This window comes from Lingula anatina, chromosome 8 (genome assembly GCF_051362555.1).
Source record: "Lingula anatina isolate TDL-2025a chromosome 8, LinAna3.0, whole genome shotgun sequence".
NCBI lineage: Eukaryota > Metazoa > Brachiopoda > Lingulata > Lingulida > Lingulidae > Lingula > Lingula anatina.
The window spans coordinates 10,948,138-10,970,347 of NC_141774.1; the positions used below are offsets into that span (position 1 = coordinate 10,948,138).

At 40.3% G+C, this 22,210-nt stretch overlaps 1 protein-coding gene across 2 annotated transcripts in view; it reads right to left on the bottom strand.

Annotated features, from left to right (window-relative positions):
* Positions 1 to 140: 140 nt before the first annotated feature.
* LOC106164535 (uncharacterized) overlaps positions 141 to 22,210 on the bottom strand; it is a 38,437-nt gene continuing 16,367 nt past the window's right edge. Inside the window, exons 3-15 of one of the 2 annotated variants that reach the window (XM_087019144.1) lie at positions 18,948 to 20,178; positions 17,907 to 18,132; positions 16,635 to 16,794; positions 16,077 to 16,250; positions 14,286 to 14,399; positions 10,171 to 10,314; positions 9,421 to 9,522; positions 8,170 to 8,913; positions 7,455 to 7,616; positions 6,930 to 6,953; positions 4,544 to 4,617; positions 2,983 to 4,105; positions 141 to 2,559 (exon numbers count right to left, since the gene is read on the bottom strand). In XM_087019144.1, the coding sequence (XP_086875270.1) occupies positions 1,822 to 2,559; positions 2,983 to 4,105; positions 4,544 to 4,617; positions 6,930 to 6,953; positions 7,455 to 7,616; positions 8,170 to 8,913; positions 9,421 to 9,522; positions 10,171 to 10,314; positions 14,286 to 14,399; positions 16,077 to 16,250; positions 16,635 to 16,794; positions 17,907 to 18,132; positions 18,948 to 20,178 (5,016 nt within the window). In that variant the 3' untranslated portion in view covers positions 141 to 1,821. The remainder of the gene's footprint in view (positions 2,560 to 2,982; positions 4,106 to 4,543; positions 4,618 to 6,929; positions 6,954 to 7,454; positions 7,617 to 8,169; positions 8,914 to 9,420; positions 9,523 to 10,170; positions 10,315 to 14,285; positions 14,400 to 16,076; positions 16,251 to 16,634; positions 16,795 to 17,906; positions 18,133 to 18,947; positions 20,179 to 22,210) is intronic. The other variant, XM_087019145.1, reaches the window with a different exon arrangement.

Here is a 22,210-nt window from a genome sequence, read left to right on the forward strand (position 1 = left end):
AAGTGACCATTATGCTGTAGATTACATAACTATTGTGTAATAGGTTGTGTACAGTTAGTTACTCAAATGACAGAGTCGCGTTTATTAATGAAAAAAAAAAAAAAAAAAAAAAAAAAAAAAAAAAAAAAAAACTCACTAAAAACAAATTTGAAACTTTATTAGGATAACGTAACTCATGCAAGAACAACTAACAAACAGAAAAAACGGACTGATAAACAAAATATTTCGTCAAAACGCAAAACAGAAAATAATAAATATTTGTTTAAACTTCAAAAAAGGATTCTAACTGATTTTTCATTATGATGTGACTTTTCCCCATGACATTAGCCCTGTAAACGCAATAAGTACATCCCTGATGGGACGTCCCCCTGTCACTATACACGTGGCTCATTAACGACCTCTAGCAGAATTACAATTTAACTGCACACAGTCCAGTTTTGACTGAAGAATTAAGGCGTCCACAGTACACGCAAGACAAACAATGTTACATTCAACACAGGTTAGCTGAAAATACATTGGGGAAGAAACAAAAAGTAGAAAGGTTTCAATAAGAAGACTCCCAGTGGCACGGGACACGCAGCACAATCTGGAGTGCTGCTGCTAGAACACGCCGGGGGTTCACGGATTGTGACAGTTGAGACTGAGAGGATTGTGCTCAATACACGACAGCACAACAGAGAAAACGTACAGAGGCATAGCGTCGCGTACGACGCCACACACAACGAAATAACAGGCGTGTCTTGACCAAGTCTCCAAACCACCAGGAATCTTCTAAAAACTGACGTTTTATATATAACTCTAATTACAAGGAGACACCTAAAACATTACTCACACACTTAGCGTATGCACCTGTGTTTTCAATAAATAAATAAAAATACACGTACTTTAGAATAAGGTCTGATTATCACAAGCTCCAATTCTGTAAGTTATATGAGTTTGGAGATCTGACATATGTAGCATTTATGTATATCACACTTATGGACAATCGGAATCGATCATTGACAGGAATCAAGAAAGCGGAAAAAGCACATTCTCTTCGAGAATGCAGCAACGAATGACTATGTACAAGATAGAGGGACATTTAGAGATAACACAGTGGCAATCCTTGCAACGGAAATGTTTTTTTCTCACAATAGAACGTCAACAATTAATTAGACGAAAATGTCTTTGTCAAAAAAGTCAACAAATTAAAATGGAAAAGGAAAACAACAATGTACCTAGTGTAACATCGTGGTCGTGTACACATGTGTATATATACATACTATACATATACAGTATTTATCAAGTGGAGTGAATGAGCTGTACAGACCGTTCCAGTTTGTATATACACAGTATTTGGTACATGGTGTGCATGAGTCGTACAGGCGGTTCCAGTTTGTATTCGCAGCTTTCAGAACTGTTCAGCTCTATACAGCAGAGTGGTAAGTTATATTGAGCGTTATTGTGGCTGAACATAATTATTGCCTAGTGCTGCTGGTTCCCATTGTTTTGTATAGCTTTGCATTTGATTGATTCTCCCTGAATGATATATCAAACGTGCCTCTGCGAGACCAGATAACTTATCGCTGGATTATTACTTGAATACACCTGTTCTTATCTTAGGAAGAGAGTTCCACAGATAGACAAGGTAATTCCATTAGAAAGAAGGTGACCATAAGACTTCATACAGCTGAAAACAGTTGATTCCTTTGCGTTACTTCTTTTACGAAAATTGTCCTGTTTTCCAATGTTCTTGTATACTTTAAGGAACATTGTAACATATTTATCATTATTCGAACGTTGTGTATACGTGACGTCATATTTGACGTCATCTCATTGTGGTCACACTGGCGTTTCGTTAAACTTTTTAATACGGTCCAGAATATTTCCACCAGCTGGGCGTCCCGTAGGGGACGTAGGTGACGTTGGCGACGTTGTCCGCGTGGGGGAGCGAAAACGAGACACCGGCGTCGGCGTCTTCTTCTCTTCTTTATTGCCGCCGCCAAATAGAGACTGGAATTTGCGTTTCTTTTCTTCTACGGGACTCAAAGCCCGCTTCTCTCTTTCTAAAGATGATGGCGGAGTGTCTTTAGATGATGATGATTCTTTGCCTTTCAATCCTTCACTCGGAGGCGTGCTGCTATTAGCAGTGTCTTTTGAGCTATGGGGACCGGCTATATTCAACTTTAAAGGTTCCTTATGGTCTTTTTTAGAATGCTTTGCGTCTTGTTTTGTTTCTTTGTGATCAATTTTTTTACTTTTCTGTTTATCATCCGGCTTTACACTTTTTTCTTCCGATTTCATGGATTTGTCGTCAGGTTTTTTACTCTTTTCATCAGATATTTTACTTTTCTGTTTTTCATCCGACTTGTGTCCTTTTGAGAGCAATTTGCCGGGCACAGCTTTGCCGCGGTGAGCCTCTTTCTCGTCCTTCGGAATCACGGGATGTTCTCCAGCACGGCGGAGTGACGGATGGGCGAGTCTTGATTTCGGGCGCCATCTCCTGGGCGGCCGTCTGCGTTTGGGGCACGGAGGCCGCGCAAACAATGGCGTCAGCGACGGTGGCCGACCAGATTCCGGCTGTAAGAGCACAGATAAACAGAATAATTAATAGATGTTAAAATAATTATTTTATCGAATGAGAGAGCGGTATAATAGTTTAAAATGATACAAGTGTTGTTTTTAAGACAACTTTAAATGGAACGATGTCTTCTTGACTACATAACTACATACTATTACGTATTTATGTCTGTGTGTTAATTGACATTCAGACACTGCGATAGCCAAACTAACCTGTTATATGCATCCCTGATGTGTAGCAAAAGAAACACATGCAGATATAATAAAAGCTTTGAATGAACATTAACAATACACTTATCCTGAAAAAAGTCATTTTATGGATTACAGACAATGTTTAAGAAACTTAAAATGTTGGACAGATTATTACTTTAACAAAATTTCCATTGCCTTTCAAAGAAGTAATTGGATTACGTCTTTGCTTACCAAGGATCCAAAAGTAGCTATACTGGCTCCACTGGCGTATTGCGACAAATGGCTGTTCAGACTGTAGTCACTGTCGTGGCCTATGACGTCACTGCCATATGACGTCAGAGGTGCTAACCCTCCATTGGCTGCCACATTATCTGCAGAGTCAGCCGATGAACTTCGCTTTAGTTTTCGCTTCACTTTTTGAGAAAAACTGCTAATTTTTTTAGGATCGGTGTTGGAAGGGGCCGCTGGCGACGACACGTTTATGCCGATCTTTGCTAAAGTGTTTTTGACAGCGGATTCTAGACTACCCGCTCTCTTAAATAGACCACGTTTGTCTTTGCCGCTAAGAAATCGGAATGGCGAGTGGTGTTTTTTATGTGGAGCGCTCTCTGGCGTCTCCAGTGGGTCGGTACTGTATGTTGGAACTGCCGGAAGAGATTCCGTGGACCCGGACCTCGTCGTCGTTGGTTTGGTGGTCTTCGTTTGTGATTCAGTAACCGGAAAATCTGTCTCTAAAACGCTAGGCTTGCTAGCGCCTTTTTGTGCGTGTCGCCCTCTAGCGGGCAAGGACGAATAAATTGAAGAAGAAGAGTAAGTATCGAAGAAATGCTGCCTGGCAGACTTTGGAGACTGTTTATCGCCACTGCTCCGAGTTGGCGACGTGCTCATTAACTGTTCTCGTGAGGGCGCTGCGAGTGGCACATATCCAGGAGAAGCCGTGAAGAGAACATCCTCGCCGGGAGTGTCTGCAGATAAACTCTTTTGTAATGGGGGTCTCTTTTTAGTAGGCGATGGCTGGAATTGAAATGGTCGTGTATCGGTGGGGGCAGTGGCCGGAGCAGGCGTCCGTTTGGACCGGCCATAGGGGGAGATCATGAACCCTGGCGTGGGCATCGGATAGTTGGTGAACTTCTTGAACCGCTGCAGACCCTGCCTCTCAGGGGTAGTGTCACGTGACGTGGATGCACTCATTGACCCTGAGTTGTAGGAAGGTTTGTGTGAGGGTGGGGGTAGTAGCACAGGACCCAGGGGAGCGGTGGCGCTACCCTCTGTGAATGACGCAGACATCAGCGGAGGAGCGGATATTCGCGCTGGCGCACTGGGAGTGACTTCTAGTTCAATGCTGGACAGAGACCTGCAATAAAAATGTACGGTGTGTTAAAATCCGAATGATTGAACAGATTATATTCGTGTTTACGCTGTTCATTAGCAGTAAAGAAGGATAACTGTATAATTAATTGTGTATAATAGCTTGTTGATATGTAAAATAACTACTCGAAAGAATCACCGTTAACATTTGGCACTTTTTTCTTGGACGTGTTGCGTCTAAATGTATTTATTGTAGTCTTGTTACATAGCTTGAAACCACCATTTTAACTCAGAAACCGGTCCAATTGTTGGGCACACTCTTTCGCTCCCACTGCAAACGAGTGTAAATGAGAATTAAGCGAGAGTTGAAAAGTCCCTGCGCATGGTCATCTGCGTCATAAGTGAGGTAATTTTAGTGATGTGCTTTAGAAAAGAAACCCTCCTAAATATTTGAATTTTAGAAAAGACTGCAGAATACACTGACCGTCTAAGTCCTGGTTGCTTTCTGTCACTGGACGCTGCAATGGTACCAGTTAGTCTGGAAATCTGGCTAAATGCCTGAAAACAATGGAGTGCGAGTACTGAATTGTGAAACATGGCAACTTTTATCAAGACACGTTATGTAATTGCTCTGACTGGAGGGAGTAGAAAATAAACAGAGGACGCTATTTCAATCTTTAGATTTTCACAAAGAGAACGAACGTCCTGTACAAGGATAGCCAACGTCTTCATATACTGTGCAGTAGGCTACAGGTTCTATTTGCAAAGAAGTCAGATGCTTTGGTGGTTTACAGGATGCTACAGGTGAGTTAAATGTACAGACTTGACATTTAATATGGAATATTTTTTCCAAATCATAATTCATCAGTTTTTTTCCTATTTTGCCGACTGATAAATGAAAATAAGGATCAAAATCGTGTTTTAATAACTTCTGATAAACTGTTCCATGTTATTGTGACATCAGTTCTTTAATTGACTTCGCCAATGAAGCAAACAAAAATACATTGCCAATTTTAAGTCATACGACAACCATTGAAAGCGATATTTTGGATCTCCATATTTTCCAAATTATCGTCTTTAAAAGAGTTACACGACCCACAAAGGACCTTCATGTCAGTGTCTAGTCACAGTAACGGTCGCCGCTGTGCCTGACCTTATCTTTCTGCTACCAGAGCTTTCAAGAGGCAAGGCATTTCTTGCGATAGTTTTTTTAGAATTTAATCTGGAATAAAATTCCAGGCAACGGTTAAAGCTTGTCCAATTTGGTTCAGTTTTGTTGTAGGACATGCAGGCCGTTGATTTGGCGACTATTGACCTAACCACATATTGTTAAAGTGGTTCAAATATGGCGATTTTGATGACCAAGGTAGCTGCTCATTCCCTTGGTTCTGTAAGTTATCTGCTATTAAAAGTGCTCTGTGTGAACCAGCAATCTGATCGTGCAACCTAAAACTGTTCCTAAGGTGCCCCTATCAAATGATAGTCAAGTGGTTCCCAGATTATTCCTTTATTTGATCTGGTTCAGGTTTTAATCGATGACTTCCATTGGTGTTTTGGCACCAATGTGGTATCAACTCCAAATATTGACGCTGTCAATGGCCCTAGTCACTTCAGAAGGAGCACACATCTTGTCGTAGGCCTCTTGAAGATGTCCGTAAACTCTTTTTTGACCAATTTAGCGGTACAGGTGAAATCTGACCTCAATAAAGAAAACAACGCGGTTTCAGTGTTCTACCCAGAAACGGTCATGGTCCCCAATTCATTAGAGAAACAGACTACGCTGTTTTGCTGTTTACAGTGGCCTCCTCAGAGGTGGGCTGGTATCCCAATCTGCTTAAACCAGTTTGGTGTTCGCTAAGAGCCTTGAAAAACGCGTTTTGGTGACAATTTCCCCCTCATTTAAAACGGACTGGGTGGTTTTGGTTTAATTGCAGCAGCATATCCTGAAGGACATTGAGTCCTGTATTCTGGTGGTAAGATATTGATACATTGGACGTGGTGTCTGTGTTGGTACATAAGCCTGGGCATTACTCTGTGAAACTGTGCGGACCGTTCCTTTTGGGGCAATAATCTGTCTGGCAATGTCTGTCTTTTTCGCGCCATTCTGGCACATTTTAACGGTTTTGAAAAACAGTGCTTAACTCATTTTACGCACTGCAAAACCGACCGCTTGCATGCAAAATTTCAAATTCTTCTATGCAATGGTTGCCGACATATGGATACTTTTTTGACAGAACCATGCCTCGCCAAAGCCAAGCTTTGACCAGCTCAAAGGAGCACTACCCAATTAAATCAATGCATATTTAACAATGCAGCAGTGCATCAGACTTGGTAATCAGTTAATTGGTAGAGACACACTTTTCTTCATACTTCCCCAGTCAGATATCTTATATGAGATCTGAGTTTTTTCAATAAAGAACGCATTTTTACCTAGGTATACCTTTAAAACTGAAATATTCCATATTAAATGTCAAGTCTGTATATACACGGTACAGCTATACAAACGTGCCAGGAAACTTCAGTTACATTAAAGATAAATACATGTACATGAAAAAGTGTCATCTATAAATAAAACTATAAATAAAACTGTAAGATGATGCAAGGCAGTGAATCCATTTTGTTAACACTTATTTCAATTATACAACCAAACGTGCCACTACTGGAACACTGTAGTGCTGACGTGGAGACACATCTCAGCAAGGAGTACAGATACTCAAGTGTACATGACGGTAGAAATACACCCATTCACACAATCACTATTTTAGACCACTTCCTACGATCGGGGAACAAAACACGGTCTTTGGCAAAAATTGGAGACAATAGTGTGCTATTTAAATTCTACATATTCCCATGCTTTCAAACTGACCTACCTCCTTTAACATACGAACCATTCGCTGAAATTGATTAATCGACGGTATTTAAGCAATGGCGGTTCATTTAGCAGCATTTAAAGAAACAGTTCGAGAAAATTAGATGTAAAAAAGATATGGCAATACCTAGATGGGGAAAGGGTGAGTAAAAGTAAGATAGCTAAGGCGTCAATATCACCTTGCTAAAACAACGAAGGAGATAAAAGTACATTCTCAATTCACCGGACTGACAGAGGGCTTCGACATTCATGCGGAAAACCTCTCGATGGAATAAAAGTCATTCTCGAATTGTTATTGATATAAAACATGAATTTTCTTTTGCGAACAAAAGTTTCTTATGGTATCTAACAAACACATTTTAGTATATTTAAAAAAAGCTGACAATAAGCTTAGTATGGAGACCAAAGCAAAATCACTTCATAAAGCGGTCATTTTTTTTTTAGCCTATTACAACTTCCGGCATGTGAATGAGCAAGGTGCAGTCGGTGCCACAGCTAGGCACCAGTGGTACCCATGGCTACTTACCCCGTCCAGTAATTTCCGTATATCTTCTTTATCTCTGTCCCACTTGGCTTCACTGGTGGCGCTGGTGTCACTCCCGGCCAGGCTGGTCCGTGATGCCGTCATACCCTGGGAGTCTCTGTGGTCCATTTCTAGTAGTCTGGCGATTTCATTTAGCCTCACGCACTGGTGGAAAATGGAGGACATGGTTAAGTGAGAGTATGCTCTTATTGTGAAGATAGAAACTGCATTACGCTTACTGCACTGAGCAGTCTCTGTCTTTGAGGTAGGAGGCATACCCCTCTCTAGTAATAAAAAAAATACATAAAAGACCGAAAGAGCTTATCTGTCCCGTAAAAAATCTATTCTGAGGTATATATTTCATATACACCAAATAGTCCATGTTTTTTTCGGGACACAAGCCCACCAACAAACCACAATCTACTATGGAACTGGCAGTACCAACAGGGATGAAAATACCACATTTAAACATCAAAATACACACCATGAATACAGACACTAATATTGAACCGTTTGTCTCGAGTCCCCCAACTGATAAAAAATCAACAAGCTCGAGCACTCACACTAAAAACATTACTTTTTTATTCATTTCTAGTTTGACAATATGTACTAGTATTACACTATTAACGGACCCTAAATCTGATCTCACTATAGGCTACATGGCGATTCCTTATAAAATGTTAATCTTATAAGAAAATATTAATTCAATTACATATACCTCTCTCAAAATGTCGTCTATCCTTTTCTCCGTTTCCTCTCGCTTATTTTTCTCCTTGGCTACGCATTTTTCCAGATCCCTCTTGGCTGCTTCCCAGGTACTCTTTTCCTTATTAAATTTGTCTTTAGATTCTTGTTCTTTTTTCCTTAAATTTTCCTCTAGTTTCGCAATTTGTTCCTTAAAACCCTCTTGTTCTTTCCGCCATTCACTTTCCTGCTTAGATAAACCGTCCAGCTTAACCTTCATTTTTCCAAACTCTTGGCTTAGTTTCTGAAATTCTGAATCCTTCTGTAATAGTTTTTCGGTCAGCTCTCGTCTGGCTCTCGTAATTTCAAAACCAGATTGTCCATTTATTTTTCGAATGATCTCATCTTTTTCTTTAAGACGTTCGTCTCGCGTCCTTATTGATTCATTTAATCGATTCAAATTATCATCCTTATCAGAAATTTGATTTTTCATAGTTTTTATTTCTTCGTGCAATTGTTTTATCTCTGCTTCTTTTTCCTTAAGATTGCCTTCTTGTTTTTGTAATTCGTCGTCAACGTTAAAGTAATCCTTTTCAAGCTCTTCAATTTCAGTGTCTTTTTCTTTCAGGATCCTCTGGAATTCTTTCAGAAGGTCCTCCTTGCCCTTCATGGTGGCCTGCGTCTCGTTCAGCGTCTGGGACAGGTTCTGTATCTCCTCTTCTAATTTGAAACGGTCATGCGCAAACTGCTCGTCCTTTTCCTTGATCATGCTCTGAATCTGAAAACATATGTAGTGAATTCCCAGTTGAAATGTTTATTGCTGATATATGATAACAAAATGGTTCGCACAATATCTTTGACCATGCCTAACACGTGTTTTTAAATAGATCGAAAACACAACATTATTGGACAGAAATTAATGGGTGTTATTATTTAAACATAGTGTTAGAGGTACAGTTGTAACACAGTGCATTGTGTTGTCTCTCTGGTGGTAGTTTAGAGTGTTACCCATGTGGTACCTCCACGTTTGAAGGAGGGAGTTGCTCTACCAGTGTTTTTCATATAAAACTGTAAAATAAGTGAAAACTGAAAGAATGCAATTTTGTTGTCTTTTAATTACAATGTACAGTACGTGATAGCGGCGTCACGTGCACCTATACATAGGCCTACATCTCTTCCCCACCTCTCTCTCTCTCTCTCTCTCTCTCTATTACGCGCGCACACACACATACAATGGCAATAGCTAAAACTATATGTATAATGTAAAGGCTATGAACACCAATACCTTTTGTGCCTGTTGTTTAGCCTCCTTGGCCTCTGCCCTGTAGTCTGCGCACTTGTCTCTCAAAGTCTTGATCTCGTTTTCGATGGTAGACCTCGAATCGTTCTAGAAAATATTAAAGGGAACGGTTTAATTTACACTTTCAATGTCAGAACTACAGGGGCAGTAACCTTAACCCCAGCAACACCCACCAAGCCACGTGACACACACTAAGTTGTCAACTGTCAACATCCACTTGCCAATTTGCACCTGTCAACACCCATAAATCAAATGTCACCGCCCACCAGTCAACCGTCTACTGCCAGCACCCACTCGTGAACTGTCAACACCCACCTGTCCACTGTCAACACCCACTTGCATACTGTCAACACCCACCTGTCCACTGTCAACACCCACTTGCATACTGTCAACACCCACCTGTCCACTGTCAACACCCACTTGCATACTGCCAACACCCACCTGTCCACTGTCAACACCCACCTGCATACTGTCAACACCCACTTGCATACTGTCAACACCCACCTGTCCACTGTCAACACCCACTTGCATACTGTCAACACCCACCTGTCCACTGTCAACACCCACTTGCATACTGTCAACACCCACCTGTCCACTGTCAACACCCACTTGCATACTGTCAACACCCACCTGTCCACTGTCAACACCCACTTGTATACTGTCAACACCCACTTGCATACTGTCAACACCCACCTGTCCACTGTCAACCCCCACTTGCATACTGTCAACACCCACCTGTCCACTGGACCACCGTGCTTCTTGGCGCTGGAGTTGCTGGTGGAGTTCTTCTGTTTTCTTCATAAATTCCTGGAGTTTTCTCTGCATCTCTTCTTTCTCACGGCGCCAGATGGCGCTCCCGCTCCCACGACCATCACGGAGCTGAAAAACGGAAGGATATGATCAAGTTCTAGTAGAAGCAAGTATAAAATGAAATGATGGCAGACCCAGTGGCGGATTTAGGGGGTGTCAGGGGGGTCCTGCCCTACTCGATTTATGATAAAAAAGATACCAAAAAGCTGAATCATAGTTCTAAACCATACCAAATGGCGCAATATGCCCTCCAAAACAGCAATTTTTTTTGGGCCCCTCGAGCGTGCCCCGAACCTGACGCCATGGGGATGAGGTTCGGCCTTGCAATTCGAGGCCTGTCAATCCTAAACAAGGCAGCAAAGCTGTCAAATGTACAGACAAAAAACAGAAAATAAAGATGCAAAATAGGTCATTTTGTCAATTTTGATGCAATAATAAATAATGCTTATAATAGCACTGTCAGTCAACACTGAATTTTAATCATGCACAACAGGTAACATGGTCAATAACAGGAGCGGACCCTGAGATATTTTCTGACAGTATTCCAAAGTATCCATCCTCCATTTTGATGGTCTTCCAACAGAAAAAAAAGATACCAGTCAATATAAACTTAATAACCTGACTGTCTTCTGGAAGACCCAGAAGATGGTCTCAATCCACCATTTCAAGAAGATTACAGTTTCAGGACCATGAGAGACCAAAGTCACACGAGGAAAGTCTCAATATTTGAAAAATGATGACAGTGCATAAAATAGTATTACATAATATTTAAAGACATAAAAAACAATACAACTGCTTATGTGGAAATACAGAAAATGTGCAGAGCCTCAAGCGGATGAGAGTTAAAAGTCACAAATGCAAGTGTTTGAGAAAAAATTATAAAGGAAAACATAACAAAACTAGAAAAGCACTCCAAGAGTGAAGACCTCTGCCAAGGCAGCAATTGTTGATTATAATTGATTATTGATTGATTATTGAGCCAGACCACCACTAAAAACTAATCATTGTCCTCTTTGGCCCACTTCTGACAGTTCCTGAAAATTTCAGCAAAATCGGTCCATAACTTTTGAGTTATGTTGATGACAGACAAACAGGGTGAAAATATAACCTCCTTAGCAGAGCCTGAGGTAAATATAATTCAAATGAAGCTGCTATTCAAACTTTTAATCTTCGAATTTGATATATATATATATATATATATATATATATATATATATATATATATATATATATATAATTACCTGCATAATTATCACTGCTTCCTTATTATTAAATATCAACAAGTGTGCTTTATGAAATCTCATTTAATGGCCTATTAATTAGGCAAATGACTTTATAACTAGCTAAGTGATACCCAAGGGAAATTTATAGACTGACCCTCTCAAAGGTCTTTTAGGCCCATAAGTCACATCTTAAGAAAAGCACAAAACAATAATTATGCACAACAGGTAACACCGACAAAAGTAAAAGCATAGGGCTTCAGGCCCATCAGAGTTCAAGTTTATACTTAGAAAGTGCCAGAATAAGAAAAATGAAAATTTCACACAAAATTGCATAAAGTCAATAACAAATGATAACCCAATTGACCTGGCTTTCTAATTTGAACTGCATGCCAATCCTAAAAATCATACTTGTAAGTTAAAAATAATAATAAGTTACACAGTTTTCTTTTCATAATGTTTGCAGTAGCAGTGCAAAAAGATTGTTGTCAATTTTGATGTAACATTACACAATAAATTACAGAATAATTATCACCAATTTTTGATTATTGACTATAAAAAGCATGGACATGTAGAAAATTTGATTACCATTCGGCTTCATGTCCATGGGAGCTCTGAGTCCCACAATGAATATGCCAAAGAGATAATGAATATTTCACTCAAATGTATAACTTCCAGAAAAAGAAGCCAATTAGACTACTTTTCCAACTCAGGCTGCATTTTAGTCCAGTGTTTCTTTTTTAAAGGTTTGACAGTCATAAGTAACACGGTTTTCCCATAATGGTCATCATGGCAGCAGCACCAAAAATTGTGTTTTCTTCTATTTTGATGCAACATTACATAATGCTTAACAGCATAATGACCATCAATTTTTAATAATAGAATATAAGAAACATGGACATTCAGAAAACGTGACAAGCAAAGGTCTTCAGGATCATGGAACTTCAAAGTCACACCTTGAAAATGCCAATAAGTGAAAAATTAAATATTCACAAAAAACTGTTTAATTGCCAGAAAAAATTACCAAACAGACTGCATTGCCTACTGAAGCTGTATTTTAGACCCATGTTTCTTTCCTATAAGTTTGAGAACAGTAAGTGACATGATTTTCCTTAAATGGTCATCATGGGAGCAGTGCCCAAAATAGGGGTTTCTTCAAATTTTGATGCAACATTACGTAATGTTTAACAGCATAATGACCATCAATTTTAAATAATAGAATATTAGTAACATGAACATTTAGAACACGTGACAAGCAAAGGTCTTCAGGATCATGGAACTTCAAAGTCACACCTTGAAAATGCCAATATGTGAAAAATTAAATTTTCACAAAAATCTGTTTAACTGCCAGAAAAAATTACCAAACAGACTGCATTGCCTACTGAAGCTGTATTTTAGTCCCATGTTTCTTTCCTGTAAGTTTGAGAACAGTAAGTGACATGATTTTCCTTAAATGGTCATCATGGGAGCAGTGCCCAAAATAGGGGTTTCTTCAAATTTTGATGCAATATTACATAATGTTTAACAGCATAATGACCATCAATTGTTAATCATAAAATATTAGTATCATGGATATTCAGAAAATGTGACTAGCAAAGGTCTGCAGGCTCATGGAACTTCAAAGTCACATCTTAAAAATGCCAAAATGTAAACAAGACAGCACTGTTCTGAAATGGGTGTATTTCCATTTTTAACACTTTTTTAACACAAAATAAACAGTTTACTTCCATTTTTATATGACCAACTAAGAAAATTGATGAGATGGGAAAAATATCAATAGAACAGTCTTTAATGTTTAATTCCCTCCATTCTGAGATTCTGAACATAGTGGATGATTGAATCTAACAAACTGCAATGATATGAGTTTATTTCCATTTTTGACACTTTATTACACAATACACGATGACAAGTTTACCATCATTTTTAAATAATCAACTAACAATGTTGTAAAGATGCAGGAAATATCAAACAAACACTTTTACGTATCTTATTAGTTAAATAATGAGACTGTTAACATGCCTAAGAATTGAATCAAGAGGAAATGTGAAAAAACAGCATAACTTCTAAAATAATGGCCCGATTATGCTGATTTTCGAACTCAACCTGCGTTTTAGTAAGATTGACCACTCCTAAGAGTATAATGACAATTGGCCAATCTGTTTTTCTTATATTGTGTTATCAGTGTTGCATATATGTTGAAAAAAGTGAAAAAACAGCATAACTCCCCTAAAAATGGCCCGATCATGCTGATTTTCGAATTTGACCTGCGGATTATGAATATTCATCAGTTTTGTAAGTTTCAAGCCAAAAAGTAAAATGGTTTTCCACTTATCGTGTTATCGGTGCTGCATATATGCTGAAAAAAGTGAAAAAACAGCATAACTTCCCTACAAGTCACCGAATCATGCTGATTTTCGAACTCGACCTGCGTATTATGAATATTTATCAGTTCTGCAGGTTTCAAGCCAAAAGATAAAACGGTTCTTCACTTATCGTGTTATCGGTGAAAGTGCACGACGGCGACGACGGCGACGACGACAGACGCAGATGATGGCTATATGTACAGACACATCTGTGTCTGTACATAAAAATCGGACTCCCCTGAAAAAAATTCTGGATCCGCCCCTGCAGACCGAAGAGCTGTTGATACTGTTCAAAACTACAATGCCACTCATACACACAGATTGGTAATTATTGACCATTGGTATCAGCTTAGCTAAACATACATTTGATGATGTCCTCGGCCCCGGGTTCACGATCACAGTGGGACTTGAGAAACACTCGAATTCTTGGAAGTAAAATCGTTTTTCAGGCATTTACCTCGTCAATATCTCGCTGCATCAGTTCGTTGGCTGCCTGCACCCGCTGTAGTGTGTTTTCAAGATCTGTTGCTCGGTTGGTGGCACGGAAAAGTTTCTGTTGGCATTGCTGGAGCTGAATTGTATGAAAATATATATAAAAATACGTTTCAAATTATTGTAACACTCGCCCTACCTAATTTGCTCGTTAAGAATCATTGCTCGATGCCTGTTTATCTGAATGTACGTTTGATTCTTTAGGTGCGCGGTGTGTATGTGACACGCATACATGTACACCAAGACACATACTTAGACCGATCCATGTGGATCGAGCTAACTCCCTGGGGGTTCACCCTAAATTGCTATCAGCTCAAGAGGCTTAAATGTCTGTCACACCTACCGAATTAGCTAAGGGTAAAGATAATTACCCCCTAACAGTTTTGCTAGGCGTGACAGACGTTTAAGCCGGTTAGTTTGATAGTAATTTAGTGTGACTCCCCAGGGAGATAGATCGATCCAATATCTGTGGGAATGGTCCCTAACACAGACAGACATCCACACACAGACACACACACATACACACACACACACACGAGCAGAAACGTGCCAATGCAGTCCACTGCCTACCTAACACTGCAAGCAAGCAACAAGATGCCGGCAGCTCCTCAACTTGTCTGTTTACCATTTGAATTTTGTTAGATAAACGGAAATTAAGATTATGGTACAGCTCGAATGAGGGCCGTAATCTTTCTGTTATTGAGCTATGTTCATTGAGCCGGTTCTCCGAGATTAATCTCTTTGATAATCAATTGCAATTTTCTTATAGAAATCGAGGCATGTCGCGGTGAAGACCCCGGGATCATTCAAATACAAATGTTTGCAGATTGTAAAGTCGCGAATGTTGCATTAACACAACACTTTAGGCCATGAATGTGGATTGTTTCATCAAGTACATGTTCACAGTATGTATGTCTTATGGGAAAATAACGTGACGACAAATGCAAGACATCGCATGTGGGGTTTAATTACTGTAATCTTGCATGCCGAGCACGGTCATAACAGAATTGAAGGAAAATCGTATACTTAAGTCGCAATTGATCTTGTTATTTTTGCCAAACAACTCCTATTTTTATGCGTAAACAAGTCTCCAGTCTCCAAAGACGTCTTTGGTCCACCAAGAAACCATAATACAATGCTGCAACTTGTTGTTTTGCGATTTTCTTGGGTTTTGTAGAAAGGAACCAAACTATTGACACCCCCAATTACAAACTACTTTAAACAGACCGACTACACCTTTGTCACGTACGTCAACCGATGATATATTTTAAAATGTGTTGACACGAAAAGGATATTTTCACATAGAAAGTAATACCTAAGCGATACCGCTTTACCTGCGTGTCTTAATTTATTTCGTAGCCTGGCCATTGCGTAAGAAGGTGACTGAAACGTAACCCCCGCAGCCAACACGACCAATAACTAAACTTAACACCAAGAAACAACCTTGTGGAGTATTTGTGAAGGGGAGTTGAGCTCTTTGTACCTTAATTGTATGGTAGAACCTCTCAGAACATTCCGGTACATCTGTGCTGCTAAGATATACATATCATAATTGGCCTTCAGGTACCATTAAAGTACTCAGTTATATTTTCGATGTTCCTGCATCGAATACAGAAGTAAATTCGATATTTCTCAAGATCAAGACTCAATCGAAAGCTGTTTTTGAAGGCACCGTTTAAAAAGTTATGTTAATATTCATATTGGAGGGTACATTGTAGAAGTATCATGGATAAACACAAATTTCTCATAGCCCTACCTCTTGCTGTAACTCTTCCTTCTGCTTATCGTGTACAAATGCTTGGTCTCTCACCCCTGACTGGACTTTAAGGTCGCTGGTCATTATGTCCACCTTTTTGCCAAGAGTGGACGTTTTCTGTCTCTCCTCGGCTAACAGACGCTCCAATGACTCCACGCGCTTTTTAAAGGCTCTCTGGAAAGTGAACGGACTCGTGTGTGTGTGTGTGTGTTTTAATATACTACGGCGACACAACCCTGAAAATGACTCAATATGTAAATGTTTGTTGACATGGCAGTGACCGGTGTGACAGGAATGGTAGTCCCAGGAAATGAAGTCCAGGGTTATTAGAGTCTTAGGCTTAGTATTTAGGACGAAAGTCACCTGTACAAAGTAGTGGAGAACGGACTTTGGTTCCTAGCGAACTACCGTGCCTGTCACAGCAGTTTCAATGTATTTTGATAAGCTTGGATGGAAAATGTCGCAGAGATTAGCATAATCATTCTTATACAGTCCAGAGTTGGGTCTGTACAAGGAAGAAAGTGAGAACAAAAAATAAAAACAAAACAGGTAACTCACATCCCAGTCTTTCTGTATGACTTTGGTGCTGCCTGGTGTCTGTGCTCCTGACGTCACTGCAAACACGTCATCACTCCCGAGGCTGACGTCACTGATCACGCTGATGGCGCTTCTCTCGCTAGGAGTTGACCGTTCAGAAGAACCGGACTCGCTGCCATACCTAAAATGATGCAGTGGACAGGTTTGCTTTTTTAAAAGCAAGTTTTATCCCAATTTTCTGATAGAGTGTATTTGTAGAAAAAGCTAGGCGTAGGCATACGAGCCCAAGCAATAATCTCTGATGAGCTGATACTATGGTAATTGCAACTCTCTGCCAAGAGATTAAATGCGACCCAGACACTGGTTCAATCTCCGTACAATCGTACAGCTTTTACGGAAAACAAAATCAGTTGCAGCAGCAAGTGAATGTGAAATATCAAATTTGTATGATGCTGCTTATGCAGCTTTCTAAATTTGAATGGAAAGCAATTGATTTGAGGCGTGAAGCACAATGAGAGATACGAGCTGTTCAGAGAAATTGTCTATGAGGTATTCTAAAACAGGAAATGCTCCGCGAGATTGGAATGTGCTGACCTCTGAAATAAGGACTGCACTCCTATAAATAACTTGAAATAATTTGTTTTATTTATCACGCCTATGGCAGGTTGCTACGGTAAACGAGAAGTACGAAGAGTGCTGTAGACCTCTGAACCTGTACACAGACGTCTGTTAATTATCAACGCTTGGAGCATCCCACCAGGTACAGGTTCTTCCTTAACGGTTCTGGCGAAACCCATATCTTACCTGCTTTTAAGGCGTAATACTCAGTACACGTATCAGTACACGTCATTCCATAAATTAATCGCAACTGCAAATTACTGTTTAGCGTTTCAGTCAAATGTTCCTGCATATAAATGAACTCAATTTTTAAGACAGACTAATTTCTTATACGGCCGGTTTCCCTTCACTGATCAATCTCTGTCATGTGTTTCAGAATTAGCAGACCCTGCCAACTTGTGCTGTAGATCAAACTTAGGGACCGTTCACAATGGATTTTGTCGACCTAGCTAATGCGCACTGACTCCACGGGCACTCTCGCTGAATGCAATCAGATTAACAGACTAGCACTCCTCCTGGCGTTGAGTAGAACATAAAAAAGCTGGTAAATATACGAGTATGTTGGAAACAAGAGGAGAGGTGTTAGTATGTTAATCTGTTGCTATTAGCGAGAGTCCCCGTGGAGTTAGCGTGCGCTATCTAGGTCGACAGAATCCATTGTGAACGGTCCCTTACCCGTCTATTTCATCCTGTAAGCAGTCCGCTCTCTCCTCGACCAGGTCCAGCAGGTTCTGCATGATTTCGTTCTTTTGTTTCATCTGGTCCAACTCGTTGAGCAGCTCGCCCTCCGTGTGCCGGAATGTTCGCTTAAGGTTGCCCATTTCCTCCTTGAGTCCCTCTATCTCCCTCTCGAGCTGCTCGTTGGTGGCGTCTTTGGCCTTAATAATGATCTGCAAATCCTCTGCAAAAGTAATCATCACACCTTCATGAGATGCTATTCCTTTAGATAACACGAACATATTCATGGTTGAAAAAAGGGAAATATACAAACCAGTAACGTATACGACTAAATCAGAACTCTTGATAATTAAGAAATTGAAAATCTTTTCCCTTTTCTTTGTTTCTCTTTTTCCTGCGACAGCTGTCAAACATACATATCTGCCCTCTATTGTGATAACATGTATGATGTTAACTTAACTCCCTCGAATCATTGAGATAAATGTGCACTGCAAGTTATCATAATTTTGGTCGCTTGATACAGTGTATATTAGTACGCCAGTTTCTTTTTATGAAGGGGAGAGGGCGAGTTATACAATACTTATCAACAGAATGTCCGGTACTCTATACTAAAGGCCAACTGAGCAATGAAGTAATTTCTATTCAATAATTCTTGCTGGAAAGCAGAGAAAGTGTGTAGAATCAAACAGAAACATATCCGTGAATGTATAGCGAAAAATCAATCTGTGGCCTTGATATAGGAAAAGGCGTGAGGGCGCGACGAGGGCTAGTAGAAAAGGTCGCAAGTACAGGCAACGTAAAGTAGAACAACCAAATGGGTAACACAGACGCTCTATGCAGTGGTGTGTTTTAAATCTCATTCAGATAAGCCCACATAAGAGACAATCTGCCTTTTCAAATGATTATTTAATCAAATTTAAAACGTGTTTAAGGTTTTTGTATAATCATAATTATGCACATTATCTGGACTATGTTTTAAATGTAAGGATTCAGGTCATAAATAATAATAACTACACACAGATAACCAAATCATCTTACCGGTTTCTTCCTGAAGCTCAGCGATTTTATTCAAAATGTCACTGGTCACTAATTCCTTTCCTTTTCCCACCTCGGGAGTTGACGGTCTCCGCGTCTTTTGGTCGCGAGAACCACCTTCCTTCAACTCATTTAGTTCCCGGAGAAGTGTGCTCTTTTCTTCGGTCAACTCCGCCAGTTTCCGTCTGAGCACGATGGATTCCTCGCCCGCCTCCCCCAACTGATCTTCCAGTTCACGTGATCGTTGCATGTCACTACCACGTTGAAATTCCCGCCTGTTCACTTCCCTCGTTAAATCCTGAGTTCTAAAATCCAATTCTCTTAACTTTTGTTTTAACTCGTTGTTTTCTTTTTCCAGTATTCGATTTGACTCCTTAAGTTCGATATTTTGAAAAGCTGCGTCTTCTGGCTTGATGGCAGGCACACTTTTCCTTAAGGCCGCCAGCTGCAGCGTCCGGTTCACTTTATGTAAGTTATCATTTTCCTGTTCTAAATGTTCTAAACGCTCTTTTAAGAATGTTGCCTCTGACTGCGTTGCCTCAAGCTGCCGTTTTACGTCAATTTGGAAATCGCTGTCTAATGATCTGCTGCGTTTAATAAGCTGCTTCCGACCTGCCTCTTGCAGCGAACCAGCCTTGACCTTGGTTTTCAGCTCGAGGATCTCGCGGTCGCGTTCCACAAGCTGCCACTTCAAGCTGTCAATCTCGTCTAACATAAGTTGCAGCTCTATATCAGAGCCGTACTTCGATAGGTCGACCTTTCCCTCTGCAGCGAGCCTCTCCTGAAGGAATTTCACCTCCGCGAAAAGGTTCTCGTTCTCTTGCTGCACATCTTGGAGTTTTTTCCTTAGTATTTTGGCCTCCTGCTCCGCCACTTCCATTTGCAGGTGAAAGTCAGGTTCCGACTCGGAGTCGGACGGCGTCACCACTTCGGCAATATCCGGCAATGTTGGTGGCAGAACCTCTTCCAGAGAACCCTGTCGCTTCTTCGTCCCCTTGGCTCCCCTAGAGCCGCTTGGGGACATCTTTTTTAGCTGCATGGACAAAGTCTCGTTTTCAACCTCAGTCTCTTGAAGCTTTTTACGCAAAACTTTGACCTCCTCTTCCGTAAAACGAAGTTGCTCGCGAAGGTCACTCTCGCGCTCAATTACATCCTCGAGATCTCGCCTGAGGTGCGAGACTTCGCGGTCCTCCATGCTTGTGCTTTGTTCACTTATACTCCGTGTGAGGACCCGCTGAAAATGAGAGATAAATGTAAGCATCAGCAACTCTTAACCATGCATTCAGCTGACACCTGACAGATAATAATGTTATAATGCTATAAACATTCCATTATTGTCCCAACAAAAGTTTAAGTGTACATACAGAAAATTCCTTATTTGGTACATCGAAGTCCACAAAAACAATATATTGCTATGTTATTACTCTGTTCACTTATCTCCATACACCTCAGAGCATTGTACATATACTCAAGCACTATAAAATCTTTGTCTCGGTTCATTTACGCTTCCATGTACACTTCTAGATACGACACATTTAGTAAATGTTATGAAAATAAAATATCTTCATGCGCTGAACACATGAAGCGAAAGGTTTCTTTAAGCTACCGATCAAAACAACTGTTATGGCATCTAGTTAACATTCCGGTGGAAGTTCCTTGTTAAGGGATTGAAAGAAGCTACATTTATGTCTAGTTCAACACGTGTGACGTGCACACGAGCATCCGACCGCTTTGCGCATGCAATATAAGATACTGTAACTAATGGCAGCTACGTTGCCTAAAAATGTCCAGATTTTAATTAAAATCTTAATTTCAAAAGAAGTATCTACTGGTAATATTCTAGCAAAACGTCATGCAGAGAAAAATAAGTAATCAGCGTTTGATTAGTAAAAAGTAGCCCCCAACAACGCATTTAGTAGAAGCAAGGTCAGAGAGCATGAGACGTGCGTAGAAGGCTATTGTTATTGCGAGGTATGCAGCACAGAAGCAGAGAATAAAGGTGTTCGGAAATAAAATGGTGATATTGATGTGTTATTTATCAAAATAAGCCAGTGACGTTTTATATTTACTGGCAATTCTTTGCAACACCAGCTGTAAGCTTAATTACTTCAAGCACCCCGTCCTTTGTATGACATATTTCATTGGACATACTCTTGCCCACATGGAAAGCTTGGAGGCGGTGAGGTTTCTGATACAAGACTACGATTGTCGACAAAGGTATGACGGTGAACAGGAAAATGCACCATTCTACATTAAACAGAGGACATATGTACCCGGCTCTCAGCCCGGTAGTTATTACACTGTGTGCATGCACTGGTGTTAATGTTTCAGAGACAGTTTGAGTATTCTGTAGTCTATGGACTGAAGGGCTTTACTGCGTTTGGATGAGACTCGTCTCAACTAACACAATTCGTATGCGCCGTTTTGTTTGTAAGGTGCAATTATACCATCTGCAGTTGCTAATATGTCTTAACAGTGCGTTCATGATTAAGACGTATTAATGCAGCGTCCAGATTAGAACGAAGACATCAGGAAGGAGAGGACGTGTATACAATGTTAGGAGACAAACATAGGTTTTTCGGAAGGAACCTGCCTCATCTTGTTATTATGCTTTCGCGTTATGCATTTCCCCTGTTGATTTGATACTTTAAAACATCTCCAAAAAAATGCTGTCAAGTACTTATAACTCAGACAAATACATCTTCTAAGTTTTATTTTAATAACAAATTCGACACATTCGTGCGATTAAGGGGAACTACACATGTTGGCCCCAATTGCAAAGGGCTACCATTTACAAAAATGATGCAAGACGCTGTAGTGAATAAGTGATGAGGCAGGCGACTTGATGACGTGGGGAAGGTAGTTGGTTGTGGGGTCCATGAAATAGATAACGCATGCGCATGCTGGATATCTGTACCTTTCTGTGTGATTACTCTTATGGCCACTAAGAGGCTCGATGGAGAGGGATGGCGGACATTTTGTCTGTCTGTTTGTCTACTCCTCCAGCCCCTAGATAAAATTTGAAGTGCTGCTGATAAGCATCTGTGCTTGGAAAAGATATTACTACATAAGTCATTTGTGAACATTTCAGGGAACCGAAGGCCGGTAGTGACATGCATTTACGTATACTCGGGTTTCGAAATCTCTGGTGCTAAAATCTTGCGGTTTATATTTGGAAGGCGTCCAAAGCTCTTGGCCTTGGCTCCAGTAGGTTAAAAACGGAAGAACAGAGGGTTGAAATTTGTAGTTTGCATTATTATTTTGTA